The sequence below is a fragment of the Corylus avellana genome, chromosome ca6, assembly GCF_901000735.1.
Source record: "Corylus avellana chromosome ca6, CavTom2PMs-1.0".
In the NCBI taxonomy this organism is placed as follows: Eukaryota; Viridiplantae; Streptophyta; class Magnoliopsida; order Fagales; family Betulaceae; genus Corylus; species Corylus avellana.
Genome location: NC_081546.1, coordinates 77557 through 105023, shown reverse-complemented (window position 1 = coordinate 105023; position 27467 = coordinate 77557). Strand labels below are relative to the sequence as shown.

The window sequence follows — 27467 nt, the reverse complement described above, 5'->3', positions numbered from 1 at the left end:
TGTATTATAAGGGTATTTTAGGAAATTTGATCACAATATAATTCCATTCACCAATATATTGCATTGTACCAAACGAAGGAATAAGATTAGCTAATCTATTCCGATGTTACAACCAAACAAAGGAATATGAATAGTTAATCTATTCCACACTCTTCTATTCCCAGTAGTAGCTAATCTTTTTCCAATGGACTAGACATTCGGTGAACCAAACAAGGCCTAGATGCTTTTATATAGGCTAGGCACCTCCTAAATTAATAAAGAAAATGAAAAACAAACCTAATTGGAAAGGGAAAACAAATCCTAATAGGAAAAGAAAAACTAAAACACACATGCGTAATTAAAATAACAATTTTCTCAAATTTCTCCTACATCACTTCAGCCTTGGGTGGGCTAGGTATATGCTCTATGGAATTCCTCAACAATTCTCTCCTAGCTCGACTTGGCTGGAAAATGATTACCATTGATTCTCCTCTTTGGATTGAAGCTCTTCGTGGTAAATATCTTCGGAATGGGGTTTCCTTTTTAGAGGTTCCTCCTAGTCCTTTATCATCCTGGATTTGGAAGGGCTTGTTGAAGAACAGGAAAATGGTGGAAAAGGTGCTTGCTCGTCCATTTCTGATGGGGCAAATATTCACATTTGGAATTCTACTTGAATTCCATCCATGCCTAGCTTCAAGCCTAAGCCGAATGTGCGCTTGGTGGAGCTGCGATATTTTTTTTGTTGCTGATCTTTTGCTTACTAGCTCTCGGTCTTGGAATGTTGATTTGTTACATGATTTGTTGATCCCCCACCTATCCAGAATATTTGTAGTATTCATATTCCTTATACCATATCTAAAAACAAATGGACTTGAGCCCTTTCTCCCTCCGGTACCTTCTTAGTGAAGTCTGCCCTTGAAGTCTCCTTGCCTTCTTTGAGTGGGTCTTCTCCCCTCTCTACGGTGGATTGGCAGACCCTTTGGGGTCTTAAACTTCAAGCAAGGCTAAAGCATCTTCTATGGAAGATTGCATGAAATCTCTTGCCTTCTAGGGCTAACATTGGGAGATCTGTTGTTGCTGAGGATCCTTTGGCCTGGGTGTGCCCTTTTTGCAAAGGTCCTCTTGAGACCTTATGCCATATTTTCTTGGATTGCGATTTAGCCAAAATTCTTTGGAGAAGTTCTCCTTGGCCTATCACAACTTCCTCTTTCTCCTCTAGGCCTATTTTGGATTGGATCCTTGCTATAATTTATCCTTTGGATAGGCTAGCTATTCTTTTGGCTGAAACTAGGAAATTTCAATTATTTGCTGCTCTTACTCTTGATTTTATTTGGTTCTCTAGGAACAAGTTGATCCATGAAGCCATTCAACCTGTTCCAAGAAAGGCTATTTAGCAAATTGAAGTCTCCATGGAGTTTCATCTTTCAGCCTGGCGTGATGTAGATCTGCCCTCTCGGTGGCTTCCTCCTCGACCAGGTTGCTTCAAAGGGAACTTTGATGTTGCAGAAGTAGTGATCAACGACTCCTCTAGGAATATTTTTTGCAGCTACTAAAAAACTCCATTCTACGGATGTTCTTTTGGGTGAAGCAACAACTGCTTTTCTTGCCACTTGTTTGGCCTCTACTACCGAGTTTAAGTATTTTGATTTGGAAGGGGATGCGCTTCTGGTTATTCTTGCACTGAATCAGTCTCATTTATTTTCTTGTTGGCAGTTTGCCGCTATTGCATTGGATATTACCCTTGATCCTTCTTCCTTTCAAAGCTGGAATACTTTGAAAGTGTCCAGATGTGCTAATTTTCAAGTACACAGTTTAGCAAAATGGGTTGCTACCCACCTAGTGTTTGGTAGTATTCCCTTAGGTTCTCCCATTCTCTCTTCCTTATGGATCAAGAGTGAAAAAGATCCCCCTTGTAATATCTTTTCCCCTTTTCAATTAGAAATAATAATAATAATAATAATAACAATCCCTCTTGAGTGGACATGTCAAACCAAAAAAAAAAAATTGCTAATGTCAATGAAGACCCATATAGGTACCAACGATTGATATCCCATCAAGTTGCCTGTGTAGACATAACAAATTGATTTGCTCCAACTAAAGTTTATAAGGTTAGTTAGGAACTTAGGAGTCAGGACTATCACTTCAGCAAAATCTAAGCATTTTTGTAACAATGATTAATCAAAAAGTTCTGTTTCCCGGTTACAAATTGATTTGCTCCAACTAAAGTTTACAAGGTTAGTTAAGACTATTACGTCAACAAAATCTAAGCATTTTTTTTTTTTAGCAATGACTAATCTAAAAGTTTTGTTTTCTCGGGTAATTTATAGGCGTGCCTTTTGACTACACAATGCATGCATGTTTGTTTCTCTCATGTGTCATGAGATTCTGATTTTATTTCTATATGTAGGGAAATGCTTAGGTTTTGGATTTTGTACATAGATAGTGACTAGTGATTTTTTTAATTTTGTTTTTATGACATGTCTGCATAGAAGAAGGGAAAGAGGGAGGGAGATTCAAACTAAGAACTTTCGGTTCATGAGGCATGATCTCCAACCGATTAAGTTACCCATCGGAGACTCGTGACTATTTCTTCTAAGTTCTACTCATACTTTATTATTTTGCTTTTATTAATAATTGTGAGTAGCATTCAAGGCATTAGCCAATGGGTGGCCTTTGTGTTCTCTAGCAATCCACATTGCAACTACAACCACTTTGCTAATTAATTCTTATAAAGAAATTGGGGTAATTACATTTTCCCTCTATCAACTACATCACTTTTCCCCATAAATTATCAGCTGTACCACTTGACCCTCATGAACTATCATTTTGTGCCAAAAACTCCAATTTCCGTCAGTTAAAGGCGTTAATTCAGACGATCAAAGTGACAATGCATTGTAATTCATAGGAGCAAAGTGACGGGTTGACCGTCTGAGCTAACGTTTTAGCTAATAGGAGTATTTGACTATTTAAAGGTCTATTTTGAGATGGTTTGATCACTTCATCAATTGCTAACCATCAACAAAATAATTTTTTGGAAATGTCTACATACTCCCCTCAAACTACTAGTCTACTACCCAAATGACAATGTCTTTTGAAACTTTCAATTGTGACAATGTCCCAAAAGGTAATAAAAATATGAAAATACCCATATAAATTTTTCAATAAGACAAAAATAACTCTATAAACTTGAAAAAGTATAAAAATAATAATAATTATTTTTTAAAACGAAAATTTTAATTTAAACAAAAAAATGATTTGAGAAAAAAAGGGAAAATTTTTATTTTTTAAAATTTTTATTTTTAATTTTGTTTTTATAAAACGAATTTTTTTAATTTTCTAAATGGAATTATAAAAAAACGAAAAATTTCAATTTTTATATAAAAAAAATCTAATTTTTTAAATTTTGTTCTTATAAAAAGACTTTTTTTTTTTTTTTAAAAAAAAAAGAAAATTGGCCACCCCTTGGATTTTTTTATTTTATTTTATTTTTAGTTTTTTTTTTTAGAAGTTTTAGTATTTTTTGTTTTTATTTTAATAAGGGTAATTTTGTCATTGAGGAAGAACATTAAAAATTTTTGGTAGTTTAATGAGACATTGTCACAATTGAAAATTTAAAGGAGACATTGTGAATTGAATGATAATTTAAAGAGAGTATATAGACTTTCTCATAATTTTTAAGATAATTGATTACCATCAAATCAATTATCAATGGAACAGAAAAATGAGATTTCAGGTACTACAAGTCTTACAAGATCTAAATGTTACAGGAGATTTTGATCCCATCTTAAAAAATAATATCTAAATATTATTTACATTGAATGCTTTAAAGAGTCATTTATTTTTTCAAATTTTGAAAAACCAAGCTTTAGAATCACCCTCCATTCGATTTTCCTCATCCTCAAGCCTTAGGCCCTTAAACATTGAGTATGAAGATATTATTTATATTTCATTTCATTGATTTCTCTCTCTTTTTAACCTTTTTTTTAAAAAAAAAAAAAAAAATCTTCTTACTCATCTCTCTTATTCTCTCTCTTCTAACTTAATAAAGAAAGAATAATAATAATAAAAAAATCATTCTTGAAAATAAAGAATAAGATGTAGAGTGCTTTTAAAAATAATTCTATAAAATATAAAAAATAGGTTTATCATTTAAAATTTAAAACACAATTTTAAAAGATCCAATATAGATGCTCTTTGAGGAGATCCTGATCCTATTTAGAAAAGCAAGTAGAGCTCATTCGTATCAGGGGCATTTCGGGGTTTTTTTTTCACTTTAAATTAATATTGGGTTGGGATAGTTTAGGTAAAATAATTAAGAAAAAAAAAAAAGAAAGGGACAATGTACATTCAACGGTGTGACCCGCGCAATCCTAAAGTAATTAGGGGAGTGTTAGGTTTACAAACAATTTTTATTGAAAAAATTTTTACAAACTGATTTGGCACAACATGATTAGGTTTTTCAAAATTTAAACTTATCTTATATCCAATTATGTTGTGTCAATCAGTTTGTAAAAATTTTTCTGTAAAATTTGTTTATAAACCTAGCATTCCTTAAGTAATTATATGTTTGTAATGAGCGTGAGAAATATAGTTTTTAAGTTAAAAAATGTTTTTTGTTATTTTAGAGTAGAAAAGTAAAAAAATATTTTTAAAATTTTGTATCAACTATGTCAGCTTTTGTTTGGCACAACTTTTTTTTGTCACTTTTTAAGCTCTATAACATAATCCTAAACAAGCCTGAATTTCCAATTGGCCTTGTTTGGTAATGAATTTGTGTAAGAGATTTTTAGTTTGGAAATGATAATGAGAATTTTTTTTTTTTTTAAAAAAATTTGTTATAAAAAAGTGAAAAAATTTGTTTTATAACGAAATTTAGTTTAAATAATAATAAAAAAAGTCATTCATGTGATATAAAAAGTAAAAATATTGGAGTATTTATTTTTTTATTTTTTAATAAAAATTGAGACTTGTGCAGTTGTGCATGTCCAATTGTCCATTGCCAATCACAAGGAAATTTATGAGTAGTGAAATGTTATTTTTTTTCTTCTTATTTTCATCTTTTGTTTAATTTTATTTATATATTTTTTAAAATTTACCATTGAATTTACATATTTAATGATATATTCAAAAAAAAGTCAGACAAAAGATGACTAGAGTTAAGGAAAATAGTAAATCTCCTTTACAAAAAGAGTAATATTAATATATTATTGTTTACACCTTTTTATATGTTACATTCCTTTTATGTGAGTCACTCCTTTTTTTTTTTTTTTTTTTTTTTTTTTAAACCGGCGTAAAATAATTAAATTGGAAAATTTTACTTACATCAATCAATATGAAGTATAAGCAGTTTTGCAATACTACTTCGAAATTTAAAAAATTTGTAATGTCCGTATATTATGTTTTAGGCCCTTTTAATTTCATCAATTTTGTGCTAAAATGTTCAAAATGCTCCTATTAAAAAGAAAAAGAAAAAATGATGTCTTAAAGAGGTAGCTTAATCAGTGAGGACTACGCATCATAAAACATAAATTACTAATTCAAATTCTATTCCCCCTTTCACTCATTTTGTATGGACATGAAAAAAAAAAAAAAAAAATGTCTTCAATTCATGGGTATAGACTCACCCACGGCTAAACTTTGAAGCGATTAATCGCTTATACTTAAAGAGTGTAAATAAAGTTTTTTCAAATAAATATAATAAATTGTTAGAAGAATACTTTTTTATAAAAGTAAATAATTTGTAGTAATAATTAGAAAACCCCTGGGACAAGGTTTTGGTTGCAAGGTTTTTAATAAACAGTAGTCGGTTTCCTTTTTTTAATTAATTTTGTATTAGTTAGAAGAATATTCCCGTAGCACAAGCGCATGGGTCGCCTTTTCAGTTAATTGGAGCGGTAAAGTGTAAACCACGTTTGAAGAGAGCTAAGAGGGTGCCCACAGATTAACAAAAACAATCTCCCTCACAGTCACAATGACCACACACTATCTAATAAAAACAACCTGCAAAGCGCCGCTATATATATATAACACACTATCCTCCGTCCGATCCAATATCCTCACACAGACAGAGATCTGGTGGTATTGTTAGGTTGGTGGCGACTGCGCGAGAAGGAAAGGTGTGCTTGTGTTGTTAGATATCACGCACGCACGCACGAGCCCCCGGTGAGGTGGTAAGTAACAAATGAAAAATCTGCACACCTGCACACAGCACACTAGTCTGATCTGAAACCAAATCGCTTCATTTTTCTCTGATGTTATCATCCTCATCTTGTGAAACCTCTAGGTACCTACCTGCTCAGAAATTTTAATTAAAAAATGTCCAACATCGACATAGAGGGAATCTTGAAGGAGCTCCCCAACGATGGTCGTATCCCAAAGACGAAGATCGTGTGCACGCTAGGTCCGGCATCCCGGTCGGTGCCCATGCTCGAGAAGCTTCTGAGGGCCGGCATGAACGTCGCCCGCTTCAATTTCTCTCACGGCACCCACGAGTACCACCAGGAGACCCTCGACAATCTCAGGGTTGCCATGCACAACACTCAGATTCTCTGCGCCCTCATGCTCGATACCAAGGTCGCTTCTTTTTTCCTTTCTTTTTGGGGGTTTCTAAATTTTGATTGATTCATTTCTCCATTTGTCGTTTTCGTGATGGAAGCTATACTGTTCATCTTCCATGGTATGTCTCACAGGAATCCTCAAACTGCTTGGTAAATATATAAGACTATGTATGTGGATGACCATATACTATGATGCACTCATGAGATTGTCAATTTTAAAAATAGTAAAACAATGTTATACGACGAGGAATTACACGACAAACTGTTTAAATATGATCCGTTGACCTTAATATAATAGTAGAATAATTCACACATTTTTCTTTACCAAATAAAACAACACTCAATTATATCAAGATTCTACAAAGTTTAACACAAATATTACCCGTTAAGAAACATTAATGCTTTTAACTCTCTAATTTCCGGCCAACATATCAAAAACAAATATAGAGAGACAGAGAAAGAAGGTTCGGCTAAGGAACAATAAAATTACAGCTGCTCTGGTCAATAAATAGGATTAAACTATTTAATTATGATTATACAATGGTTAATTTGTCTATACTTTAAGGAATCTGACGGACATAGAATTTCTTGGTGCCAATGGACATTTTGAGTATTTCCCAGCACAAAATACATCTTTATTTCTTCCTTTTTAACCAATACGAATATATGTTGATACCCTTAATTATTGGATGTAATGGTCGACATAGTGACATGGCATTAAGATTGTAGAAGAATCTACATCCTGATATCAGGTCGTGTCATCTCACTACACGAGGTGTGTGTAATCCCAAAATATAGAAGAGCCAATTGGCAGCTCATAATTCTCATATTTCGCTTTAAAAAGAAGTTACCTTCCTATATACATACGTACTTTGATGTCATGTCTAGGCATGTGTCCAAGTGTTAGCTCCCCCCCCAATTACAAACAATCGGGGCAGTTTTGAATGTCCAATCATCATTCCTTAACCAAATGAAATGATGAGGTGTTGACAAGGCAAGTAAAGGGTCCAGTTATATAGATATAAGTTAGGAGGTTATGTAAAAGACTACTAACAAATCAAGAAAGTTAAGGAAGTGCACGGATTTATTTCTTAGGACTTGGGAGTAGTTACTTCATGTAAAAAATACTAAAGGTCGGACTATTTCCAGATGTCTTCTTCCAAGGCCCGACTTTAGTGCTACCAACACAGTGGTGGCATTCTATTTATGTGGCCCAAAACATCTGTAGAAGCCTCATGTGAAACTCTTATGTGTTCATACTGGCTTTTCTATATGTGCTGCCAAATGCTCATCGAATTGAGAGATTGATTTTGAAGGTTGTGTGCCTTTCCCTGTTGCTGGATTAAGCATTTGAACTTTACGCCTTTCAAGCTCCATATCTTTCACTCCAAGTGAATGAAGAGGCAAAATTATTGCTCAAGTAAGAACAGGCTCCCCAAGTGGTAAAAGCAAAACAGAGACTGAATATAAAATAGGTAGTTTATCTATATGGTGCTTGCTTTACTCATATATTTGGCTGTCCGCAACCTTCAGAGATACTTTGGCCCTGCCATGTATTAGTAGTAAGAAAACAAAGCTACTTTAGGAGTAACCTTGTTCAACAGTTTCCTAATATGGAAACTGTAGGACTTTTGTTGATTACTGTTTGAAAAAGACTTCAATGCAAAGGAAGTTTCTTTGCTTTCTCTTTCCATTATTAAGTTACACATACACTCAGTGGGTCTTGAACTCACGATTTCACTCTCCACCTTGTTCTCATGGGAAGAGGAGGTGCCATTTTACCAATGGCTCATTAGGAAGTCCCATACCGCCTATATGTAATATGTGATTTGAAAACATGGTCTAAGCAAGAAGATTTTTCAAATGTCCTAGCGCAACTTTGTTGTTATTCTAAAAATCGTTGATACATCCATATTATGCATGTTACGTGGAAACAAAGAAAAGAGGGGAAAACTTGAACTCTAAATATAACAGCTATCTTACATTAATCCTTTGAGTCAGTTTCGATCAATCCTGGAACTGAATGCATGGTACTTCTCTTTCTAGCTTACTAGGCTGAAAATTCTTATCTTATTCCGTTTTCTGCACTGGATATTATCTTAGATGCAGTAAAAATTGCATATTTATCTACATCAACTTCTCATTTGGTGTTGCTACTTCTTAACATGGCTTCTCACTCGTTTACAAATTGAACTGGTTATTGACTGATAAACCAATTATTTCCCTTTGTTCTTGCAGGGACCTGAGATTCGAACTGGTTTTCTTAAGGATTCAAAATCTATTCAACTTAAAGAAGGCCAGGAAATCACTATAACTACTGATTACAGCATCAAGGGGGATGAGAACATGATCTCCATGAGCTACAAAAAGTTGGCTGTGGACGTAAAGCCTGGAAACACCATCTTGTGTGCAGATGGCACCATTACCCTCACTGTCTTATCTTGTGATCCAAATTCTGGGACTGTGAGATGCCGTTGTGAGAACACCGCCATGCTGGGTGAGAGAAAAAATGTCAATCTTCCTGGTATTGTAGTGGATCTTCCCACTCTGACAGAAAAAGATAAGGAAGACATTCTGGAATGGGGTGTTCCCAACAAAATTGATATGATTGCTCTTTCATTTGTACGCAAAGGTTCAGATCTTGTCAATGTCCGTAAGGTTCTTGGGCCCCATGCCAAGCATATACAATTGATGTCAAAGGTATGTTTTTATTTTTTCCTTTCAATGTCAAGTTTTATTGTCATTGCTATAATAACATAGTTAAGCCAAGTAAATGCAACCCTTTTTTCCTTTTAATTACTACTTCTAAGTTATATATGTTGAATCTGCAAAACCTGTTGTTGCACCTTCCAAGCATGATTTGCCACTTTATGAGCAAAAATATTAGTGTGCTGGAGAAACTTCCATATTAAATGCTTGCTTCAACTTTTGAAAGAAGTGAGCTATTCTTTACTGATGTGGCATCTCATTTAGAAGCTCAAGTATGTATTCTTTGTGTATGTGTGTGTGCGCTTAAATCTATTCTCTCAATGTGCTTGTGTGTTTGTGCAACCTTCTAATTTGCTTAGGCGCATGGTGGATCCCACTCCAACGCTTGTTTGGACCCTATTACTTTTACTTTTCTGTTTTAGGGGATCAAGTTTTCACACGTTGCTGTACGACATTTATTTTTGTTGGTCGGGTTGTGATTGTTTGACTGCTGTGGTTTTCTCAGGTTGAGAACCAGGAGGGAGTCATCAACTTTGATGAGATCTTGCGTGAGACAGACTCGTTCATGGTTGCACGTGGTGATCTTGGAATGGAAATTCCAGTTGAGAAAATCTTCTTGGCTCAGAAAATGATGATATATAAGTGTAATCTTGTGGGCAAGCCTGTCGTCACTGCTACTCAGATGCTTGAATCCATGATCAAGTCTCCCCGACCAACTCGCGCTGAAGCCACTGATGTAGCTAACGCTGTCCTTGATGGCACTGACTGTGTCATGCTTAGTGGTGAGAGTGCAGCTGGGGCATACCCAGAAATCGCTGTGAAGATTATGGCTCGAATTTGTATAGAGGCAGAATCATCCCTTGACTATGGGGCTATCTTTAAGGAGATGATTAGGTCAACCCCACTTCCAATGAGCCCGTTGGAGAGCCTTGCATCATCTGCTGTTCGGACTGCTAACAAGGCCAGAGCAAAACTCATTGTGGTGTTGACACGTGGAGGAACCACAGCCAAGTTGGTTGCCAAGTACAGGCCAGCTGTTCCAATCCTGTCAGTAGTTGTTCCAGTTTTGACGACAGACTCTTTTGATTGGACCTGCAGTGATGAGACACCAGCAAGGCATAGCCTGATATACCGGGGTTTGGTTCCTCTACTGGCTGAAGGATCTGCCAAAGCCACTGATGCAGAATCCACAGAGGTGATTTTGGAAGCCGCCCTGAAGTCGGCGGTAGAGAAGGGATTGTGCAAGCCTGGTGATGCAGTGGTGGCCCTTCATCGAATTGGAGTTGCCTCCGTGATTAAGATCTGCGTTGTGAAATGATATGGTATGCAGAATACAATGCTTGGCATCTAGTGGACTTATGTTTCACTTTTATCTCTTCTATGCTTGTGCTATTTATTACCCCTCTTCAGCTGTTTTTCATCTTTCTTGAGCTATGTTGGAGGATACCTCTTGCCTGTATTTGCTTTTTTTTTTTTTTAATGGTTGGCTAATGTTATGGAATCCTCTACAATTGGCCCGGTAGAAATAAGAGTCAGGGCTATGTGGTGATTTCAATCTGATGTTTGCACAATTGCACCACATTATTTTTATTTTGGTTTTCTTTTTTGTGTTTGCCGTGTGTATCTTTTTTTCATTTGGCTGTATGCCCATTTGTGTGCTTCATAGCTTGGACCGTAAGTTTAGTGCATAATCAAGTACATGCCTGGCTTTATATGGATTAGAGAATCCTAAGATAGGTGGCATTATTTAAGTGCATCAAGTCTCTTGCTAATCTAATAGCAGCTGATCTAAGGCTGGTTCCCTGTTTGTTCCCGCCATCATATGCGTAGTGGTGGCCGGAAATGGATAAATATGTGTAGAAATAACATATTTCCTACCTTATATAAGTCATTGACAAAAGGAGACCTTTTCTCTCCCTCCGGGAGAGTACAAAACAAGCAGAGGCCTGCTCAAAGTCAGAGTAGCTATTTGGCTTGCTTCTAGGAAAGGTATCTATGTAAGTTCAGATACTTGGGAGTCTCTTATGGAAAAAATGGATCAGATTAAGTGGTGGAGACTAGTCTGGTTTTCTTTAGCTATTCCTAAGCAAGCTTTCATTTTATGGCTTGCCATGAAGGATAGGTTGGTTCCAGGAGTAAGGTTGCTGAGTTGGGGTTATAGAGGAGATACTCAATGCTGTTTTTGCAGGAATCAAATGGAGAGCCGAAACCATTTATTTTTTGAATGCAGCTTTTGTTATAGAATTTGGAAGTTTTGTATGGCTAGATGCAAAGTGGCTAATCCCCCTATTATATGAGAGGATATTCTTCAGCTGGGATGTAGTTCTTGGAGTTGTATACTCTTAAAGGCTTGCTTTGGATTCTGCAGTTTATAATATTTGGTGCATTAGAAATGAAATTAAGCATGCAGGCCATCCACTCATTGAGGAGCAGATTTTGAAGAAAGTATTGTGGGAAGTTCGAGCTAGAATTGTTGGGAAAGGAAAGTCCCAAAGGACTAGGGAGAATATGTTACTTTGCTCCTTATGGAACTTGTTTGAAAGTCTGTTTTGTTGATGATATGTTGCAGGTTTTTTGTGGTTTGTTTATGGTTTTGAGGATAATCTGTTTCCTCTGTAAGGGTGGTGCTGCAGATTTTCTATGTGGCTTGTTTGAGGAAAGGGTCTTTCTCCTCTGTTTTGTTGGTTTTTTGTTTCTGTTTTGAGGCTATTGTTTAGCCCTATGTAAGGGTTTGGTTTAACTGTTTTGGGCTGTTAGCTAGAGTATTTTCTGTTGTTTGTTGGTTTTTGGCCTCTTTGTAGGCTGTTTTCAGTCTATTAATCAGGCTTGTATTAGTTGTTGATGTGTTATTGGTTTGTTTTGTTAATGAAGTTGCTTATTCATCCCAAAAAAAAAAAAAAAAAAAAAGTCGGAGTAGCTGTTGACTCAGGAAAGTGATTGGCAAGCGACAAGCCAATTGACAGGGCCTCGAAGCAAAGTATGATATGATGGGTGGTAGCAAATTTTCCTTGTTATATATAGGTTGGGTTTGCTGGGTTTGATGCTTACCTCATACATAGAGAAAGATAGAAGATAACGGCATATTTGGTTACAAAATCTGGTAGCAATTTTTTTCCCTAAACCCTATATGGGATTTTCATTGTTTTAAAAGATAAAAGGGAAAACAGATCATGATCATCTTGTGCATGTGAAGGATATAATAGCTTTTACAATTGATTTTTTTTAAAATTTGATTGAAATGAAAGTTAGGGTCTTGAAGTTAAATGATCAAATAAAAGAAAAAAAAAGGGGTGGGGGGGGGGGGGTCCGACCCGATTGTCCGAGGATAAATACAAAGAAGTTCTAAGAAAATAGAAAGGAAATCCAAAAATGCAGACAAGAAAAAGAATGCACGTGCTACAATGTATCATATGATATACATAATCAATGTAGGAAACAACCGACAGGGGACATTATAAGATAATATAATTATTTTTTTTACATTTATATTTTAGGTGCAAAACTTCAAAATAAAAAAAATAAAAATCTGCTAACGTGATTTGACATAATAAGATAATTATAAAAAAAAAAAAGAAAAAAAAAAAGAAAAAAGAAGAAGACGTATATACAGTATTACACTATTACTACTTTCAAGTTAAGAGTATCCCATGGCAATCGGCTGTATTCATCCCCAACTCATATTTTTAAGTATCATACAGATCCCCAGTCCACCAGGTACACTTCATTTCGTACTCATACGCTAGCATTTTGTTATTATCCATATTATCCTTATCTTCTAAAGAAAAAAGCTCTATCTTTACAACGTTCGTAAAATGTATTCCCTTCAAATTTGAACAAGTGTTAAAAAATAATTAGGATCATCTTCAATTCAAATGAACTGAAAAATATTCAGTTAATTATAATGAATAGATATTTTTGGGACAGAAATTTTTTTTCAACTTATGTAAAATAATGCAAAATGTCTACAAATATTTAAAAGTTACATTAAATTTAGTCTAAGTTAATAAATTTTTATTAATGAGATTAAAATTTTAATGTGTATTTTAAATGTTTATAGACACTTGACATTATTTTACATAAATTTATTCTTTTAAAAATTAAAAAGATAAAAATATCCTTCAATTATAACTAACTGTATTATCCTGTTCGAATCTTAAAAAAAAAGAAGAAGAGTTTTTTAATTAAAAAAAAGGAAAGAAAAGAAAACGTAGTAATTTAAGAAATAAGGAGAAAACGAAAGGGCAAATTTGGTATCACGACAAGTAAGAGACGATAAATAGAGAAAAATAAAGGAAAGATCTCCCGAGAAGAGCAGAGTCAGCCCAATAGAATTTATCCTCTACACTGTTGCTGTTGATTGTTTTCTTTATCATTTACAACTTTAGTTAAAGAGGCGGAGACTGAGACTGAGAGAGAGAGAGGTAGTAGGTGTTTAGGGTAGAGAAGCAATGACAATGGAGAAAAGGGGTGTGTCAGTGTGCATGTTAATGTTAATGTTGATGTTACTCTCATTGTCTTCAATGGCGCCGAGTGTTTCTGCTGCATCAACAACAAGGAAGTTGGTGCCTCAGAATACCAAATTTGAGTATTACAGCGAGAGACTCAGACGAAATCTGCTCGCCAATGGGCTTGGTTCGACTCCTCCCATGGGGTACTATCAACTATGCCTTTCTCTTTCTCTTTAGTTTGTTTGCTCTTCTTTCTTTTCTGCACAGAATAGCTGAAAATGCGGGTTATTATAGTTTCCAAGAAGCACTGAACTGGTCTATACTCAACCCAATACTGTTCATTAGATCGGGGCTCTCCTTTACGGATTGTACTGATGAGATTAATTATCTATTGGTAATGAAAATGTGATTTCTATTATATTTTTAGTGTGTAGTAAAGTATAATGGTATGTTCTGTTGTTGGGCGCACAATGAACATCATTATGTCATTGTGGGAGCATTTTGCATTCTACAAAAACTTGTTTCTTGTTGATTGGGTTTTCATCAAATAATACTATTGAAGATTACTTTTGTCAAAATTTCCAATATAAATTTGTCAGATCTTATCTAATTGGAGATAAGAGTTCAGAGATTGGTTTGTAATTAATCCTTTTTCATCTCTTCCTATCTTTGCTGTTTTATTTAATTACTTTCATTTTTTTTGAATGAATGCTCTTCACATTTATTTATAGACCAGGTATTTTCCTTTTAAATTAATAAAATGTTTTGACCAAGCCAAAAGAAAGCTTAATAATAAAAATGGGGACTGTGGGATTAATGTCTATTCTTTCTGTATAGGTGGAATAGTTGGAATCACTTCGGCTGCAAAATAGATGAGAAAATGATCAAAGAAACTGGTAAGTTTACTACGCAAATTTTATGTTCTCCTTTAAGAGTTTTTTTTTTTTTTTTTTTTTTTAGTTTTACTTTTCATCCTCAAATGAGGATTTAGCTTTCTCTCATATCTCATTTATCAATAAATGCTGTCAAAGTTTACATAGCTGTAGGACAATGGTAAAATGCATCTATTGAGGTGGGTGAGATTGAATTATAAGAATTGTTGTTATCTTGGTTTGACAGCTGATGCTGTGATCTCTACTGGTCTTGCTAAGCTTGGATATACCTATGTTAATATAGGTACGTGGCAATCTTTCCGTAGTCTCTCTTTTATTTTGAATGTCAGTTTTCTTTTAGCATAGTGGGAACAAGAAGCTGAGCCTAACTGTTATTTCTTTCTTTCCCAGATGACTGCTGGGCGGAAATAGTTCGTGATGTCAAGGTATCATTTGATGCACAATTTTCGCATTATTGAAGTATTTAAGGAGGATACAAACATTGGACTTCACTTTTCAGGGTAATCTAGCGCCTAGGAACTCAACATTTCCATCTGGCATCAAAGCTCTTGCAAACTATGTTCACAGCAAGGGTCTTAAGCTAGGAATCTACTCAGATGCTGGGTAACATGACTCTACTACCCTGACACAAATTTTTGATGGCTGATTATTGTTCAATATATATGAGTCACTTATTAGTGCTACGGACAGCTAAGACAATGATTGCATTCGCCTCTACTTTGTAGGTATTATACTTGTAGCAAAACTATGCCTGGGTCACTTGGTCACGAGGAGCAAGATGCCAAAACATTTGCTTCATGGGTAGGAAATCTAGTTGGCGTATGGGACCCTGATGTTTACTTTGTCTATAGTAGCTGCGAGTGATGATTTTTTATTGACACTCGCAATGCCAAATCTTGCAATAATGAACTTTGTTTGCAGGGTATTGATTATTTGAAGTATGATAACTGTAACACTGATGGATCGAAGCCAACTGTTAGGTAAAATAATCAAACCGACATTAATGTCACGAGTAAAGGGTGAATTATTGCTCTTTTTTCTGTACATATTTGTTCCAACACTGGGATGTACGAGTATAAAATGCTTCTTCTTCTGTTAGATACCCAGTAATGACCCGAGCACTAATGAAAGCAGGCCGCTCAATCTTTTTCTCGCTTTGTGAATGGTAATCCTATATCTTTAACTATGGTTTTTTAATCAAAGTATCAAAGTTCACTCCCTAAATGCTTATCTTGTTTGATTTGTTTGTCTTCTTTATTGATAGGGGAGACATGCATCCCGCTCTATGGGGGTTTAAGGTAGGAAATAGCTGGAGAACTACTAATGACATCACTGATACATGGGAAAGGTTGATCAACTTCATGTGTCTGTTTAAGTTTCTAATTGACCATTCAAATTCTTAACCCAAAATCATTTCTTTTGGGTTGTTCTTCGACAGTATGCTCTCCAGAGCAGACATGAATGAAGTATACGCAGAGCTTGCAAGGCCTGGTGGTTGGAATGGTTAGTATTCTCTGACAACAGCAATGTCACAATAACATAAAAACTGAATTTGGGCATGTAGTATATGTTTTTCTTAGAGATTTATCGTATTTATCTTCTTGATTTCCAATAGATCCCGACATGCTTGAGGTGGGAAATGGAGGGATGAACAAGGATGAATATATAGTTCACTTTAGTATATGGGCTATTTCCAAGGTATCATAGGCAGTATCTTGTACTTGATGCTTTGTTTCATATGAATGCATATTTTTGGCCATCTGTTTGCCTAAATGTCAGTGGTATTATAGGCTCCTCTTCTCCTTGGTTGTGATGTGAGAAACATGACAAAAGAGACAATGGAGATTGTTGCCAATAAAGAGGTCATTGCTGTTAACCAAGGTAAGCGCACATCAACTCTTTATAATTGATATGACTTCTTCCTATCAGGTGAAATACTATGCATCAATTGTGGTAATAATTGACTTGTTCAATGCTCTATAACAGATCCTCTAGGTATACAGGCCAAAAAGGTTAGGAGTGAAGGTGATCTTGAGGTAAAGTTGCCTAAATTCTCTTCTGAGTTCTGATGCATGGTATGTTTTGTCTCCCTCCAGGAGAGCAAAATGTGATTTATAGTTATTAATTTACAACAGGTTTGGGCAGGGCCTCTTTCAGGCTATAGAGTAGCTCTGCTCCTTGTCAACCGTGGTCCTGGGCGTCTTCCAATTACAGCTCTCTGGGATGACATCGGAATTCCTCCAAACAGTGTTGTAGAAGCAAGGGATCTTTGGGAGGTATACTTTCGATTTAGATATTCTAGTTCTCATTTCGTCTTTATCGGGTGGTGTTCTCCTGTGTGTGTGTGTGTGATTGGCACTTTATAGTAAGATACCTTCTAACACATGTATTTGTCTTCTTGCAGCACAAGACATTGAAGACACGATTCGTTGGAAACTTGACAGCCACCATGGGCTCTCATGCATGCAAAATGTACGTGTTAAGGCCAATTGCTTGAGGACCAGTGGTCAATCACAAATAAATTTGCTTTGAGAATGCGAAGTACATGATGTCATGGGTCTTTTCTATTGTTAATCCTCTCAATGCAGAGTTACCCGGTGACATAGTGAGAGTTTAAGATTTACAACTGTGTTGTTATTCGACAAGTAACAATATAATATGTTACACTACGTATTTATTCTGTATTTTATGTTATTGCGGACCACATTTATTTATGGGAAAGATGTTATTTTTATCTGATTTGGATTTAATCATTGGGGGGAAGGAGAAGAACACCTCTTTTTTTGGTATTGAGAACAATTGAAAAGGTCCTATGTGCAAGATACGAAATATGGACATGAGTTTTATGTCTTGTGTTTTTCCAAGTTTTTATCTCTGTATTCTTTCACGCTTCAGGTCGTTGTTTCTTATAGACGAGGAATATTGATTTTATCTTTGTTTCTCATAGTTGTTTTTTTATTTTATTATTATTATTGTTAATGACTTGGCACTAGCTGATGTAGCATTGTATTGAGTGTTTATGTGTCAAATAAGACACAAATTTAAGAGAATATAGACTAAACATGAGGAACTTATTGACCCCTAACATTTCTCATAAAGTAATAGGTGGAGTTATTTTAAACTTGTGTAAAACTTAACAACAAAATATGATTATTGTCTAATTATTTTTGAAATTTGAAATTAGAAATCTAGAAGTTAAATATGATTTTTTCCTTTATTTATTGAGAGAGGTCAGATGAGAGGCAATCTATACTCTACAGTAGAGAATATGGGCAAATACTGAAAGCTTTGTTGCAATGTTATCTTTGTTTCATCATTTGTCAAAAATATCTCTAAATCCAATCCTCCCCACTACTAGTAGTAATAGTGATGGTATTATATGAAGATGAAGAAGAAGAAGAAGAAGCAAATGCATGATATGTGCCGCTTCGCTTTCTAATAATAAGTCCGACAAATTTCTTAGAGAAAACACCGCAACTAGTACAACTAGTACATGCAATACTGACGAAATTGTAATGACTGAAACCACCGCCAGATGGCGCAGATTGGTCAAGATTCGGGAGGAGAAGAAAAAGCACGAACACGACTACCTTCATAGCTATCCACCATGGGCCAAGTGGTGAGCTCCCCACACCGTCTTAGTCTTTCTTTTTGTTTTGTTTTGTTTTTTTGTTTTTTGGGGGGGGGTTTAAAATCCAATTAATTAGTCAATCAATCAATACTCAAAATATTTTGCTTTGGCTTTTTTGACTGATTGACTGAGTCCTAGAAGACGCCTACAAAGACGATTTTGAGTTCTGCGCCGTTCTCAGTTATAGCATTGGCAACCTTGAGCTCATACGCAAAAGAATTAGCTTTCTTTCTCTTTTCACTTCCCTCTTATGGTTCTATGAATATTGATCAAATTATTAGGAAATCTTTGCATTCAACTCTTTCACATTATCATCTTCCCAACTCCCAGTTCAATAATCCTACTGGCTAGTGGCTACTACACTAACTTCTTTAATTGAATAATTGAAAGAATGAATCATTTAAGATAAATGAAAAATTGTTTAAATTGGATTTGCATTTTATCATATGAGATACAAACACATCAAAGTCGTTCTTTATAGTACCATAATGTCATTGCTTCTTTAGTTTGAATTCAATCTCATAGAATCACCATGCTTACTCACTCTTTTAACTTTCTAGTGACGGAATTTATTGTGAATCCCTCTTTAACTTTCAAATTTATTGTGAAGTGTTTGTTTAAGGAAAATGGTTGATAAGCTGCAATTGCTCTAAAGAGACCACACGCCCACTCTTTCTCGATATCCTTGTTTTCTCTTATCCCTCTTCCCTTTCCTTTCCTGATAAACAGGAGACACACAGAGAGACTGAGACCCAGTGAGAGAGAGAGACGAACAGAGTGAGAGAGGGAGACCCAGAGGGAGAAAACGAGCGTGTGAGAGAGAGACCCCGTGAGAGAGAGAGTCGTGGGTGGCTGCCCCGCAACCCAGCTTCGGCGATCTCTGAGCTCAGAAACAATTCCAGTAGGTAAATTCTCCTTCCCTTAAGCTTTGGGCATTTGATTTTGGAGTTTCAAATGAGTAATTGATTTAGGTTTTCTCGTCTTGAGGTTTCTGTTATAGGTATTTAATTCTAGTAATTTTCTTATGTTTGATTTGAGTTTCAATTCGTCAATTCATGGCTGTAGTAAGGGTTGATTTGGTGGGTCTTGTTCTCTGTAGAAATTTATGGGTTGATGACGTTCTTGGGTTTGCTGGGTCTAAACCCAATGGGTGTTTATTTATGTTAAATCATCTCTCATCCCAAAAGTTTAAGCTTATAGGAAGAGGTAAATTTAATCACTCAATCAATACTTTAAAACTCTCCTTCATGTGTGAGCTTAAACTCCCTTTTAATAGGCGAGGCCCAATATGTGAAATATTTTAATTTAAATGGGGTGAATTGATGGAGTCAAGGTTCGATCTCAGGACTTTTGGCTCTAATATAATTTTGAAATAATGATGATGTGGGAATATTGAGCGGAAACAAGAGAGAGAATGAACACAAAGAACTTACGAGTGATTCAGTGTTAGACACCTACATCCATCACTTGGAATACCCCTAAGGGCTATATTGTGCATATTAACTTGATTTATCTACAATACAAAGGTCCCTATTTATAGGGTAGTGTCTAAATACAAGTATAGTAATCAAATTCCCTTGATTTGATTACAATCTCAATATTTAATTACAATCAACCCATAAATAGAGAATATTTGATATCATCCTAATTATGGAATATACAGAAAATATTATATATTTTCCATATATTCTAACAATTTATATGGATTTTCATAGACTGATTTCATAGAGGAAGTCTTTTGGTTAATGAAGTTTTTGGGTTATGGCCTTAAGGGGTGTATATATATTTTGTTGTGATGTTTCGGTTCTCAGTTGGAGGTTTGATCAATTGAGTTTGGAGGTGGGCTGTTTTGATGGCTGAATGGTAGGTTCTTAGAGAATTGACCATGGCCGAATGGGTTTATTATTGGGTTACTGGGTTGATTTTCTGGAGGTTGGGCCGGTTATGGGTGCTCTAATTTAAGTATTTAATGGTAGTAATTTTCTAGTGTTTGATTTGTAGATGTGAGGTAGTTTTACTGGGTGTTGGTTTCTGGCAGAGCCGTGTGATGTGTTATTGTTGTGGGTTTGGTTTAGTAGTGTTTTAACTTGATGTTCCATTTTCTGGAATGGATTATTATAAGCTGTTTTACTAAGCTAACATATTGGGGGTATAATGTTTATTCTAGGACTTTGATTATGGTTTGAGGTTTAATGTTTAAAGTTATTGAAATTAGGTTAACGAACGAAAATCATATTAGTTGTTAGAATTGATGATGGGTTTGGTTGACGTGAGATTGGATTTATTTAGATGGATATTTTATTAGATGTTTTCTAGAGATTGAGATCGTTAAAGTTTGGGCTACTTTGATGATTGTCGGTGATTATGGCTGACTATGGTGGCTTTTTGGTGGAGGTTGATTTGAGGTGATTTTGAATGATTGGTATTGAATGTCTTTGGGTTTGTGATTCTCGGCTAAGGGGTGCTGAATGAATGTAGGTGCAACTACTGAAAGAAGCTCTGTCAGAAGATGGTTCTATCATTTTTGTTAGGGGTGAAAATGTGGGCGAATAATAACCATCCACATCTGTTATCCGCAATCCGCAATCTGCATATGCGGATGCGGATATCAAAAATTAATATTTGCAAATGCGGATGCGGATAGCAGTTTTAGGGTACGCGGATGCGGATAATATCCGCATCTGCATTCCTTTATATATATATATATAGTGTTTTTTAATTTATGTTTCTTATATTGACTGGATTTGTAATGTTGTTGGATTTCAATTTTAGGAAACTCTTCTGATTTGTTCTTATTTAATTGCTTTATATGTTATTGCTTTATTATTATTATTTTTTTTAAAAATTAATCTCATCATCAACTATAGATTTACTGGAAGCTAAATATTAAATAATATATGTGATGAAAATTTATTGGCAAAATGATTAGCAAGTGTTATCTGAATAATAGCGTTCAAGTATAAATAATGTCTTCTTTTTGTATTTACTAGAAGCGATAATTAGTGAATGACAATTTCAACGTCTAAAACGTTTATTACCTCAAATGTAGATAGCGGATAATATCCGCATTTATTATATGCATTAACAGCGTGGATGCGGATAGTAATCGCATAATGCAGATGCGGATATCAAAACCATTATCTGCATTTTATAGATGCGGATATTGCTATTATTCGCATCCGCATTTTCACCTATAATTTTTGCCATGCTAAGTGCACGTATAATTAATCGGCTGGCCAAGGGGATGGGGCTGTGGCCACAGTATCTCTGCCCAGGTCGCAAGGGCCGCATAACCTTAGTACATTAGGGTAACAGTGTACATGGGCCCTATTATAAAATAATGACAATAAGAGATTGTTTGGATGATTTATGATGATGTTTTATTGTTAAATGTATCAGTATGTATATGATACGGGAGATGCAACCGTGCATATGTATATTGTTATGGCTAGTTGCCTATATATATTTTTTTTGTGCTTTCTGATTTCAAAATCCAACTGAAAACAAAAATTAAAACTATTTATGGTTGTGGGTTTACTTATTAGGCCCCCTTTGGGCTCATTCAATTTTACTTTTTTATTTTTTATTTTTTAATTTTTTTTTTTTTCAGGTAAAGAGCAAGCTGGAATAGAAGGCCAAAATGAGGGCAGAAATAATTTATCCACTAATTTGTATTAAGCACTTTGATAGACCTTATAGATCTTTGCAAAATTTTTGTTGTAAAAGAGGAAAAGTGACAAACCTAACCTTAACGGGTTGGAGGTGTTACACTATTAGTATTAATAGTGATGGTAATTATATGAAGAAGAAGAAGAAGAAGAAGCAAATGTGTTCGTTGATATGTGCCACTTCGCTTTTTGATAATGAGTCTGACAATTTTCTTAGAGAAAACACCGCAACTGGTACAGCTAGTACCGGCAACACCGACGAAATTGTAATGACTGGAACCACCGCTAGAGGGCGTAGATTGCTCAAGATTCGGGAGGAGAAGAGGAAGCGCGAACATGACCGCCTTCATAGCTATCCACCATGGGCCAAGTGATGAGCTCCCCACACCCTCTTAGTCTTTTTTTTTTTGTTTTTTTTTGGGGAGGATTGGGGTTTAAAATCAATTAATTAATCAATCAATACTCAAAATATTTTGCTTTGGCTTTTTTGACTGATTGACTGAGTGAGTCAGTTCATTACAGAGTCCTAGAAGACGCTTGCAAAGACGATTCCGAGCTCCGCGCCGTTCTCGGCGATAGCATCGGCAACCCTGAGCTCATGCGCAAAAGGGTTGGCTTTCCTTCTCTCTTCACTTCTCTCTTATATGGATAAGACCTTTTTGGTTCTATGAATATTAATCAAATTATTAGGATATCTTTGCTTTCAACTCTTTCCCATTATTTATTCACATTATCATCTTCCCAACTCACAGTTCAATAATCCTACTGGCTACTACACTAACTTTAATTGAATAATTGAAAGAATGAATCATTTGAGATAAATGAAAAATTGTTTAAATTGGATGTGCATTTTATCATATGAGATACAAACACATCAAAGTCGATCTTTTTAGTACTATCCTCTAATGTCATAGCTTCTTTAGTTTGAATTCAATCTCATAGAATCACCATGCTTACTCCCTCTTTAACTTTCTAGTGATGGTTTTCCTTTTTATGCCATATACTGTCAAGTGTGTGCTGAAACTGCATGATCCTCCTTGTTGGCAGCACTTATTGATCATCACCACCTACCGCCCCCCTATGACATCCATCGTTCTGTGCATAAAGTTTTTTCTTTTTCTTTTTTAATAATCAGTTTCTAACATCTAATATATGAACACTTCTCTTACAGTATTTCAAAAAACCGAAAATGAAAAAAAATAAAATAAAATAAAAGCTTGGTGTGTTCCAAAAACTTGATTTGAATAAATTTTTCCGAGATTTATTTTCTTTGTATGGCCAGGTAGTTATTGTGTTCATTGTCTATTATATGCTGGCATGATAGGTTTTGTTGGTCAGATAACCATAGTTAGTGTAGTGAATCTCACTAAAAAGGAGCCCTTGACTTCTGTGAAAACTAATTAGATACTTTCCCGAAGACCCGTTTAAATTGTCAGGGTCATTGGACCACACCATGAAGCTCATGTTCTACTCGGTCTTAAGAAAGCTTTAAATCCTAATTTAACTTTTTCTTACTCCTGGTGTTGAATATATTATATTTTTCTCCTTGCACTTGATGTTATGCACACCTGATTATTGAATTATGCTTCTGTGGGTAGAATATGTGATTTATGTGGTGGGTATGTTATAGGTTGAAGAAAGAGTTCGGACGAAGGGTCGAGACTTTAGCAAATCAAAAACGGGTTCCATCCTGTCCTTCAAAGTCAGCTTTAGAGAGTAATCTACTTAAATTGAAGAACACTTGTTTGCTACTCTCTCTCTCTCTCTCTCTTTCTCTCACATGTGGCCACTTGTATCTCGTTTATTATGTTTATGCAAATGTGGATAATGTTATGGTGAAGTAAGGTATTTTTTGTTTTGTTTTGTTTTTTTTTTTTTTTTTTTTTAAATTTTTGAATCCTAATGTTATGTTAAGTGCAAAATAGACTTTCACTTCTGTAAAAGACTTGCACAACAAGGTCTTCTTTGTATGTATGCTTCACATTTGCAATTTTTCAATGCGATTTTCTGAGACCGTAGAAAACAAGATTTCACTGTGCAAGATGAAAGATACCTCTTTTGTTGGTTGGTTTTGTCAGTTTATTGATTGTTTTTTCTCTTTTAGTTGACCTCTTTTCCTTGAACTCTGTCTTCTTCCTTGAAAGACCCCTCAAACATACTTTGTCTTCCATTTCTCATCTATAAGAGTTGATTCTCATCCTAATATAAGTTTTTAAAAGTAGTGAAACTGGAAGCTTTCAAACATTAAAAGGGAAGGAAATAATTGGAAATGTCTTGAGAATCTTATAATTTGTTTAGTATGTTTTCACCAATTGAAACTAACTGTTTATCTTCTTTTCATGTGTGCTTCACATTGACAATTTTTCTGTACATCTGGTAGGGCTTTCATTCAAGCTTATATTAGCCACTACACAATTATCCAAACTAGTTATAGATTTATCAAGCTGAGTGCGTCAATAATCTGTCAATGATGTTTATTTTATTCAATAATACTTAAAATGTTGTAGACGTAAATTTATGTGTCCTTCCTGAAACACATTCCATGTTGTTTAAGTAACATACACTACAAAACTGATGAAGAGTAATCATGACCAGGAAACGTTTCTTGGCCATTTGGGAACTGTATTACCCCAGAAATTTTATTCAGTAAAATTATAAGCATAGACGATGCTTTGTAATTCAGTTCAGTTTAATTTTCCTGGATAAGTATTGGCTACTGAGAACAAGTTTTGTTCATGTGGTACCATATATAATTTGTTTTTCCCCTTTTATTTCTTTCTAACCTTCTTCTGGTGGTTGACAGCTTCAATCCTCTCGATTCCTTCATATGGTTGGAATTTTATGGATCACCATCTGATCGGGATGTTGATCTTATTGGTAGTGTAAGTATATCATGTGATAACATTCTCACCTGGTTCTGTCCGTTGCCTCCGATTTTCTTTTATAAATTTTCACATACATTTTACGTGATTAAATGATGTAATCATCTGTTTGTTCTTCCCTTTGAAAAAAATGCAGGTCATTCAGTCATGGTATGTTATGGGGCGTTTGGGTGCTTTTAATTCTGCTAATCTGCAGGTTTGATTCTATTTCTTTGCATGTCATTTTCTTTCACTTCAACTTGCTATTTTTTCACTTTTGTTTGTATATGTGTGTTTGTGTGATCTGATATTCACATATTGCCAAGTGTTTGTCCTGTTCAATTTTAAATCTGCGATCTTTTGTTGATATGTATAGGCGCCTGCCTGTGATGATAAACTTTTTTCCTCTCATTCATACTCAACCAGGATTCTGTAATTATTTAGCCTAGTTGGCGATTTGGAATTGGGGGTTTAGTTGGGAGATCAACCAAGAACCATTTCAATGTTTACAGTATATGGATCATTCATATTGTGCAAATTCTGTATTGGTATTTGCACAAGCTTTCGAGATGCACACAGTTCTGCATAGATGCCCACACAACACTCACGTTATCAAATATGCTTTCATTTGGACTATGCACACGATTCATAGTGCAAAAGTATATTTTAAGAATTAGAAAACAAAATTGCTATGTAATTATTCAAAGATAAATTGGATACTGTGAAAATAGTTGGAAACGCTTTGCATTTCCCATGAAAAATTTATGAATTATATTAGTTTATAGGTTAAATATTTTCTCTGGTGTGCATGATATACTATTTAATTCTTAGGTCTCTTCATGGATGCACTTCTTCTTGCCCAATATATACAGTTCTGGGTTGCGTATAAAATGCTTCTATGCTTTGCGAACAATGCTTGTTTTACGAAGTAATTATACTAATAAGTTGTTAAATAATACAACTTCTATCACTTATAAAATGAATTTGACATTTGTCTTTATTTTATCCCAAAATGCTTCGTCTGGTTGGTGAAAAGATATAGAGAAAAGAATGGCTAATTTTAAGTACTTGATTTTCTGCTCTCTTCTCTTGCCAACAGGTCTTTACTATAAGGTAACTAAAAAATTATGACTTATTATTATTAATTTTTTGGTGCTTTAATGTCATAAAATGTGACACCACACCATTGTCTGTGTTGGGGTTCCTGCTGCATGATTTAGGAATATAATTGTCGATGTCATTCCTGTTGTAAGTATTCTATGTAATGATTTGAGGTTTGACAGCGACAATTTCATGAAAATTAAATCGAGCTTATTATCCTATTACCAATAGCCTAATGTAAGAAATTATTATCCTTGTGTTATCCTTGTCTCTTATATTGCATTAATTCAACTTTTGTGCTTCCCCTTGTCATTAACTCGTCACTAGCTAAATATCTAAACTTTTAGCCATTGCTGTATAAAGAAAGATTGAAAACATGTTAGTGTCAAATGGATGGCAGCTGGCAAATTCATCAATGGATTACAATCCCCTGTATGATGCAAAGAAGGGTTTCGATGTGATGCCATCTTCATTTCACGACATCAGTGATGTTGAATTTCAGGATAACTGGGGTCGTGTTTGGTATGAGCTTTCATGACTTGGTTGCTTTGCTGTTTAATATCTTGTACCATTGTCCATGGAAGTGATCTAAATCAGATATATGTATAACAGGGTAGACCTTGGTACATGTGATTATTTTGCCATTGATGTACTCCTCAACTGCTTGACGGTGTTGAGTTCAGAGTAAGTCAGAATGAGCAAGAGGAACACAAAAGCAAAGACCGATCCCTGTATCACCCCCATTCATATGTTTAACTCCCGTCTAATTTACTCATTTATGTTCTTTTCTTGATGCAGTTATTTAGGCATACAGCAGATAGTTTTTGGCGGGCGTTGCATGGGTGACTGGGAAGAGGGGATGACAAACCCCGAGTATGGATACAAATACTTCAAGATCTGAAATCAATTTGGATATCCATGGATATGCTGTTAATATGGATTGGGTATTGGAACCGATTAAATGTCATGGTAGTCATGCTGTTAGACTTTTAACCCTCTCAAGTCATTCAGGAGAATGTTAAAGACTATTTTGACATTTTGCAAAGAAATGGCTCTTCTATAACAACTTATAATTTGAATGAGTAAACGTGATTTTTGTTGGAAAGCCAAAAATTTTCTACTTTTTTGTCATTTTGATTATAAGAATCTACCTTTCAATTTTATAAATTTAAGATTCGACATTTATTCCCATTCTAAATTTGAGACCTAACCTGATTTTAAAATCAGGTGACAAAAAATAGAAAGACAGGTGTCCTAACCTGAATTTTAGAGGATAAATACAAAGATGTTTGAAGAAAGTAGGAAGGAAATCCAAAAATGACAAAATGGGGCCTCCTACAAATACAATCACCATAAATAAGCATTATTCTTTTGTTATCATCTAAGCGTTGGATACACTTTATCCACAGAATTATCCACAATTACACTGTTGTTGTTGATTGTTTTCACTGCAATTTACAACTTTAGAGAGAGAGAGAGAGAGAGTAGGTGAAGGGTAGAGAAGCAATGAAAATGGAGAGAAGGGGGTGAGTCAGTGTGCATGTTAATGTTGATGTTATTCTCGTTGTCTTCAATGGCGCCGAGTGTTTCTGCTGCATCAACAAGAAGGAAGTTGGTGTC

At 35.0% G+C, this 27467-nt stretch overlaps 3 protein-coding genes across 3 annotated transcripts; all 3 read left to right on the top strand.

Moving 5' to 3' along the window:
- Window positions 1–5983: 5983 nt before the first annotated feature.
- On the top strand, window positions 5984–10800 carry LOC132183837 (pyruvate kinase, cytosolic isozyme). The gene is made up of 4 exons (XM_059597291.1): window positions 5984–6149; window positions 6263–6552; window positions 8775–9236; window positions 9751–10800. Exons 2-4 carry the CDS (start codon window positions 6295–6297, stop codon window positions 10561–10563), a joined length of 1533 nt encoding a protein of 510 aa, XP_059453274.1. The 5' UTR covers window positions 5984–6149; window positions 6263–6294; the 3' UTR covers window positions 10564–10800.
- A 2804-nt stretch (window positions 10801–13604) lies between these two features.
- On the top strand, window positions 13605–17322 carry LOC132183737 (alpha-galactosidase 1). The gene is made up of 15 exons (XM_059597142.1): window positions 13605–13896; window positions 14531–14589; window positions 14813–14869; window positions 14977–15011; window positions 15086–15189; window positions 15312–15387; window positions 15508–15566; window positions 15686–15751; window positions 15851–15934; window positions 16025–16089; window positions 16202–16284; window positions 16377–16467; window positions 16573–16622; window positions 16722–16862; window positions 16991–17322. Exons 1-15 carry the CDS (start codon window positions 13694–13696, stop codon window positions 17081–17083), a joined length of 1266 nt encoding a protein of 421 aa, XP_059453125.1. The 5' UTR covers window positions 13605–13693; the 3' UTR covers window positions 17084–17322.
- Window positions 17323–18752: 1430 nt separating this feature from the next.
- LOC132183736 (uncharacterized) lies at window positions 18753–26934 on the top strand. The gene is made up of 9 exons (XM_059597141.1): window positions 18753–19122; window positions 21828–22255; window positions 22408–22495; window positions 23516–23601; window positions 24689–24767; window positions 24904–24963; window positions 26248–26369; window positions 26460–26531; window positions 26646–26934. Exons 2-9 carry the CDS (start codon window positions 21858–21860, stop codon window positions 26746–26748), a joined length of 1008 nt encoding a protein of 335 aa, XP_059453124.1. The 5' UTR covers window positions 18753–19122; window positions 21828–21857; the 3' UTR covers window positions 26749–26934.
- Window positions 26935–27467: the final 533 nt, after the last annotated feature.

Bases quoted from the DNA above. Each gene is read 5' to 3' on its own strand.
- LOC132183736 (XM_059597141.1), top strand. From the start codon at position 21,858: ATGAGGGCAGAAATAATTTATCCACTAATTTGTATTAAGCACTTTGAT. The intron at 24,964-26,247 runs GTTTGATTCTAT...AATGGATGGCAG, and splicing joins TTAATTCTGCTAATCTGCAG to CTGGCAAATTCATCAATGGA. The intron at 26,370-26,459 runs GTATGAGCTTTC...TATGTATAACAG, and splicing joins GATAACTGGGGTCGTGTTTG to GGTAGACCTTGGTACATGTG.
- LOC132183737 (XM_059597142.1), top strand. From the start codon at position 13,694: ATGACAATGGAGAAAAGGGGTGTGTCAGTGTGCATGTTAATGTTAATG. The intron at 15,012-15,085 runs GTATCATTTGAT...TTCACTTTTCAG, and splicing joins AAATAGTTCGTGATGTCAAG to GGTAATCTAGCGCCTAGGAA. The intron at 15,190-15,311 runs GTAACATGACTC...TCTACTTTGTAG, and splicing joins GGAATCTACTCAGATGCTGG to GTATTATACTTGTAGCAAAA.
- LOC132183837 (XM_059597291.1), top strand. From the start codon at position 6,295: ATGTCCAACATCGACATAGAGGGAATCTTGAAGGAGCTCCCCAACGAT. The intron at 6,553-8,774 runs GTCGCTTCTTTT...TTGTTCTTGCAG, and splicing joins CCCTCATGCTCGATACCAAG to GGACCTGAGATTCGAACTGG. The intron at 9,237-9,750 runs GTATGTTTTTAT...TGGTTTTCTCAG, and splicing joins ATATACAATTGATGTCAAAG to GTTGAGAACCAGGAGGGAGT.